Consider the following 6,899-nt stretch of genomic DNA (forward strand, 5'->3'; position numbering starts at 1 on the left):
GTTGGGTCTAGGGGGTGGGACAGGCAGTTCTGCCTGTGATGGAAACAGCTGGCCAGAGGCCGCTTTCTGGGGATGAAGCAAGTGCATCTTGAGTTTGACAGGCCATGTAGACCTGACCATGTTCACGGTATCTGTCAAATCATAACGGATGAGCTGCTTTACAGCAAAGGTTTGAATGTTCCCACTGGGAACAGTTTAGGAGGGGCTATGGTTACATATTTGAGGGTCTTGGAGTGGGCTTTTGAGCACAGGGCAAAGGGGAAAGCAGAGGTCAGGCTCTAGGCCGCCGCCGAGAAGGCCAGTGACGAGGTCTGTGGTTGTGTCAAGGCCAGACCTTGAGTAGCCTGGGCTCTGGCTGGGAGAGCCCTCGACCCGGGAAGTACGGATCAGGCTGGATGAAAACAGGGTGGGTGGGGGCCGTCATGCTCTACAGCACGTCCAGCATGACTGAACTTGACCCCCAACTTGTAAGGTCTTCCAGCTCTTGGGTGGTGTGACCCTGGAGGAGAGAGGCTGCCCTGAGACTGGAGGAGGGAGGGGTGTGGGTCACGTGGTCACGGGGGCCTATGTCCCCATCTCATGCCGTACTCAAGTGATGGGTGGGGGGGGGCAGATTCAGCATGAATGGATACCTGGGGACTGAACCCCTTGTCCATGGAGCACTGGCCAAGGCCCCGGTGGAGACGGCAAGACTGTTTCAAAAACAGGAGGTGTTAAGTTTTTGCAAAGATCACGTGGGCTTGGATAAGACTCAGCCCTGCCTTAGCTTTGCCACCTCCCCCCACTAAAGACTACAGGGCAAAAGGTGCCCCCAGCAAGCAAAGGCAGTGAAATCACTTTTTTGGGAAACCAATTTTTTTTTGTTTGGTCCTTTTTGTCTTTTCTAGGGCCGCACCTGTGGCATGTGGGACTTCCCAGGCTAGGGATCCAATCCGAGCTGTAGCTGCCGGCCTACACAACAGCCAGGGCAACATCAGATCCGGGCCGCATCTGCAACCCACACTGCAGCTCACGGCAATTAACCACTGAGCCACAACGGGAACTCCGGGAACCAATTTTTTGAATGACTGTCACACATCTTGGCATTGTATCAATAAAACACGTCAAGGAAGGATACAAAATTGAAGGCATTCTGAAAGTGCGTTTTTCTACAAAGGAAAGAAATAACCACTTTTTGAAAATCAAATGATAGAATGTTGCTTGCAATTTACATTGATTTAAGTAAATCTCCAATATCTGACCAAAACGGTAATCCTATCAAATTGAAGTCCTCATTTTAGCCTTAAAATTTTTCTTTATGAAAGGTTTTCCTGCCATAAAATTTGCTTTTCTGGAGTTCCCGTCGCGGCACAGCAGAAATGAATCTGACTAGCATCCATGAGGATGCAGGTTTGATCCCTGGCCTCGCTCAGTGGGTTAAGGATCTGGCATGGCTGTGGCTGTGGTGTAGGCTGGCAGCTGTAGCTTGCATTCAACCCCTAGCCTGGGAACCTCTGTATGCCGAGGGTGGGGCCCTCAAAAAAAGAGAGACCAAAAAAATTTTGCTTTTCTAAGATGGGGACGGAAATTAATCTCTGACGTTATTATTTGTCAGTGGATTCTAGGTCCATGCCAGTGGCTCCTGGTTCAGTGTTACTAGCCCCTGAGGGTCAGAGGTCTACTTTTATTTACCTGTGTATGATTTTGGGCTGCACTCATGGCTCTTTGCTTGGGTTTGAATTACATCATCCCAGCATTAATTATGTAATTAATTAATTGCTGATGAAATTTCTTTGGCAAGCCCTTGCAAAACATGGGCTGTGAGCACAAAGAATAAAAGGATAAACCAAGAAATATTTGGGTCACTCTGGGACAAAGCTTGATGTCACAGTGAGTGTTTTAAGTTCATCAGAGAGTGGCACGGGGATCTTCAGGGGTGTGAAATTCGGGTTAAAGATGTGTCCACGATTTACTTAAAATAATTTGAGTACTCATACCCGAAAGAGTCCTCAACGGAGAGCAGTGCTTTATAAGGATTGTGGAATTTAGGTTCTGGCCCACTGGGAAGGGCCTCAGTGCATTTAGGCTGTTCCTAATTTATGAACAGTATTTTGCATAAAGGACACGGTAAATATTTGTGAAATAAATAAATGAGGAATCAGTTCTGTTTTTTTGTTGTTGTTGTTTTCCGTTTTTCTTTTAGGGCCACGCCTGTGGCATATGGACGTTCCCAGGCTAGGGGTCAACTTGGAGCCATAGCTGCCGGCCTACATCGCAGCCACAGCAACATGGGATCAACATGAGCCAAGTCTGTGACCTACACCACAGCTCAGGGCAACGCTGGATCTGGAACCCACTGAGCAGGGCCAGGGATCGAACCTGCATCCTCACGGATACTAGTCGGGTTCATTTCCACTGAGCCATAGTGGGAACTCCAATGAGGAATCAGTTTTTCAAAATTATTTACAAGGCAGTTGGGACTCAAAATGCAGTTCGTTTCTTGCAGAAATAGTTTTGTAAATGCTAAGGGCTGTTTCACGCAGTTGCAGGCAAGCCTAGACTCAGTGTAAGATGTATATTACCCATCATCCCTCATCTCAAACCCTTGGGGCCAGACTGTTTCTTTACTTTGGGGGTTTGTTCTTTGTGACGCATAGATAGTATTTTCCATAGTACTCCCAGTGGGGTACGAGGCAGCACCCTTTGATCAAAGAATATTTTTCTAGTGAAATATATGATTATATACATTTATACATAAAATGTATAAATACACTTTTTTATATCGTGAACGCAATATCATTCTCATGTCAGTTCAAATCAGGTTTTGGCTGCCAAATCAGTATTGGGGCCAAAGATATGAAAGACCTTTGGTTTTCAGAGCTTTGTTCATTTTGCACGTGGCTGAGGGTTGTAGAATCTAACCTGAACGTGTCCATCCTGTTGTGACGTCTCTGCAAGAACAGACCTCTGCCCTGGGCCTCGGGCAGGGTGTGAGGACACCCACCTCCCGAGAGAAAGGGCTGTTAGCCTTTCCAGAACCTGGATGAAAACCATGGGTCCTTCTCCCTAGAAAAGTTCACACACACAAATAGACACAAAACACGCAAAGGATCCCCTGGGGTTCACAGACTCGGCTCTTAGAGGAAGAAGCCCTGCTCCATGGCTGAGACAAAGGGGAACTGAAGATTCCAGATGACGCAGCCCGAGCTCAGGGGGTGCCAGGCCCCGCGGTCATGGCCGGGGGAGGCGGGCAGGAACTGGGTCCGCGGCGCCAGGAGACGGGCTTCAGCGTAGAGCAGGCTCTTAGTTATTCTCCAGCTGTTGACCGGCAGCAGCTCTCAAGGTCACAGCGGGATTCAAGTTCCAGCTGTGTCTATACTGGGAATGCTTACAAGCCCAGGGTGGTCTGCACGGAATCATCACAGTCTGGGCGGGGGGCGGGAGGGTTAGGGTCTCGGATAGTTAGGGGCCCGTGGCGCGGAGCCTTGTGAAATCTACAAGGAATCGGCGTTATTTACAGCTTTCTGAATGATCTGTGTCTAAAGCGCGTCTTTGCCACTATGCCTCACCGGACTCGAAGGCCATCTTCTTGGGGTGCCGAGACAGAGAGTTAGGCTTCATGGGCGCCTCAAACCTTGATTCGTCAGCTGAGATGAAAGGCAAGAAGCCCGGGAAATCCCAGTACTGTGGTGCTCTGTAATAAGGCCACCTGTCAACTAAAAACGGAAGGACCCTCACTAGCCGGTTCCAGGAGGGTGTATGCCAGGCTAGGCTTTATCTTTGTCATTTTTGTCATTATTCTTAGCTTCTCTACTTCCTAGTGCTGTCCATAAAAGTTCAGTTATAATACATATCGTTTACGATCAGAAAATAATAGTAAAGCAGTATGGACCACTTCAAACACTAGTGCATGCAGTCGTAATGTTATTAGAACTAGAAATTTGCTCTGGGTTGGAAAGGTTTGCCTCTTACCTTTAGAAACAGGATACTTTTTCTTTTCCTTTTTTCCTTTTACGACAGCCTTCTCTAAATCATTTTTGTTAACTGCAGTTTCTGAACATTCAGACAGAAAGTCTTCTGAGTAATCGTAGTGAGAACTCGAGCTTCTGCAGGAGCACTGGGATCTGCTGTAATCAACGCTCCTATCCGAGGCGTTCCCGGTCCCGGGGAAACCTGGGCTGTGGCCCTCATATTTCGAAGACCTCCTGCTGCTCTCTAGGGCCACGCTGGGGAGGTGTCCATCTAGAGTCCTTTCTGTGGGATCAGCCAGTGACATAGTGAACAACCTAATAGAAAGAAAGTGTTTTTAGACATATAGCTGTTGACATTAAAATGAACCTATGCTTTATTGTATAACTATGAGTGCATAATTAGGAATGCAGAACAAAACATATTATTTTGACGTATTTTGTTTTCTTTCTTTTGGTGGGGGGGAGGGGCTGCATCTGGGGCATATGGAAGTTTCCAGGCTAGGGGTCCAATCGGAGTTGCAGCTGCTGGCCCACGCTACAGCCACAGCAAGGTAGGATGGAGTCGCATCTGTGACCTACGCTGCAGCTCATGGCAACGCCTGATGCTTAACCCACCGAGTGAAGCCAGGGATTGAACCTGCATCCTTATGGATACTAGTCGGATTCTCAACCCCCCGAGCCACAGTGAGAGCTCCTAAAGCTTTTTTATTTTTAAAAATTTAAAAAAATATATATTTTTTGCCACATCCACAGCATGTGGAAGTTCCTGGGACAGAGACTGAACCCATGCCACAGCAGTGCCAACGCTGAATCCTTAACTGATAGGCCATCAGCAAACTCTGAGTTTTTTTTTAATTGAAGTATGTTGATTGACAATGTTGTGGTAGTGTTAGGTGTTTAGCAGAGTGATTCAGTTATACATATATATGCACATCCTTTTCCAGTTTCTTTTCCCTCATAGGCGATAAGATATTGAATATAGTTCCCTGTGCTGTACAGTAGGTCCCTGTTGTAGTTTCGTGTCTGTTAATCCTAAACCCCTAATTTATCCCCCCCTCCCTCCCCACCCCCTGCCAGGATTTTTTGCTTTGATCAGAACTGAAGAAAATGATGGTACTTGCTAAGTTTGGATGGCTGGCAGGAGATGCAACACGTACAAAATTCAGATATATTTGTAGAGACGTACAGACTTTTATTTACTAGTGATGAAATCACATCTTTTAGAGATTAAATATATAGCGTACAAACATTAATACACTAGCTTTCTAGAGCTAATATTTGTTCTGAAATTGAGTAATCGTGTGTTGAAACACATTTTTGATGATAACAAAATGAAAATCCTTTTAAAGGACACACACAAAAAAGAGTAATAGTGGATTCCAGTGATATAAACCTGATCCATGATTATAAAGTCATTTATACTTTTTTTTTTTCTGATGGCAACTAGATGATTTTTATTTGGTAATAACATGCATTTTTTAAAAAACTTTTTAAACAGTGTATACTCTTTGGTAATTAAAGGAAAATTCTGAGTAGAGTTTATTTTGGCTGACTTAGCCAGAAGTTTTCCAAAATGTAGATTTCTTTAAACATATTTTATTAATTTATTTACTTATATATGATTTTTATTTTTTTCCATTATTCCTGGTTTACAGTGTTCTGTCAATTTTCCACTGTACAGCATGGTGACCCAATTGCGTATACATTCTTTTTTCCCACACGATCAGGCTCCATCACGAGTGAGCAGACATAGTTCCCAGTGGTACCCAGCAGGATCTCATTGCTAATCCATTCCAAAGGCAATAGTCTGCATCTATCAATCCCAAGCACCCCATCCATCCCACTCCCTCCCCCCACTTATACTTTAATTCAGGAGATTTGCATTCCTTTCCATGCTTCTTCTAGACTCTGATAACATGAATATGACTTCCCTGACTATGTGCTACATGGAATACATAGACATGTGATGACAGAAGAAGCAATTCAGAACATGCTGATTTGCATGGGAAAATCACGTACGGCCTGGATTTTTTTTTTTTTTTTTTTTTGCTTTTTATGGTTGCACCTACAGCATATGGAAGTTCCTAGGCTGCGGTTGAATTGTAGCTGCAGCTGCTGGCCTACACCACAGCCACAGCCATGTGGGATCTGAGCCGAGCCTTTGACCTACGCCACAGCTCACAGCAACGCCAGACCCTAAACCTACTGAGGGAGACCAGGGATCGAATCCACATCCTCAGGGATACTAGTCAGGGTTCTTAACCCACTGAGCCACAGCGGGAACTCCAGGGATTGGAACATTTTGAAGAAAATCCACCAAATGGAAAATTTACATTTGTTTAATAAAGACCTGATAATATTTACAGCTTAACAAAAACTGAACTTTTATAAGTAACAGATTTGGGAAGTTCAAAAATAAGTTTGTCTAATTATTATAAATTCAACCATTCAATGTGAAAAATCAAAATCCTATTTGGGGACAAAACAATAGTAAGGAAGACTTCAAAGAAAAATGTTTAACACTAAAAATGAAGATGAAATTTGATGATATGATCCTAATTTCTTTTTTTGTGTGTGTGTATGTGTATATCTTCCTAGCCACACCCATGGGACATGGAGGCTCCCAGCCAGAGGTCCAATTAGAGCTGCAGCCACTGGCCTGTGCCATAGCCACAGCAACACCACATCTGAGCCGCATCTGCGACCGACACCACAGCCCACAGCAAAGTCAAATCCCCAACCCACTGAGTAAGGCCAGGGATGGAACCTGCGTCCTCATGGACACCATTGGGTCCGTTAACGGCTGAGCCAAGACAGGAAGTCCTTTTTTCTTTTTTTTTAGGGCCACACCCACAACATATGGAGGTTCCCAGGCTATGGGGTCAAATTGGAGCCACAGCTGCCGGCCTATGTCATAGCCACGGCAACACAGGATCTGAGCTGCATCTT

The 6,899-nt window shown here is 45.3% G+C and overlaps 1 protein-coding gene across 1 annotated transcript in view; it reads right to left on the reverse strand.

The window, feature by feature from the left end:
- LCA5L (lebercilin LCA5 like) overlaps positions 1-4,261 on the reverse strand; it is a 28,240-nt gene extending 23,979 nt beyond the window's left edge. The window contains exons 1-2 of the mRNA XM_047796729.1: positions 3,952-4,261; positions 3,549-3,695 (exon numbers count right to left, since the gene is read on the reverse strand). Of these exons, the coding sequence (XP_047652685.1) occupies positions 3,549-3,695; positions 3,952-4,255 (451 nt within the window). The 5' untranslated portion in view covers positions 4,256-4,261. The remainder of the gene's footprint in view (positions 1-3,548; positions 3,696-3,951) is intronic.
- Between the last annotated feature and the right edge of the window lie 2,638 nt (positions 4,262-6,899).

Source organism: Phacochoerus africanus, chromosome 1 (genome assembly GCF_016906955.1).
Source record: "Phacochoerus africanus isolate WHEZ1 chromosome 1, ROS_Pafr_v1, whole genome shotgun sequence".
Taxonomy (NCBI): domain Eukaryota; kingdom Metazoa; phylum Chordata; class Mammalia; order Artiodactyla; family Suidae; genus Phacochoerus; species Phacochoerus africanus.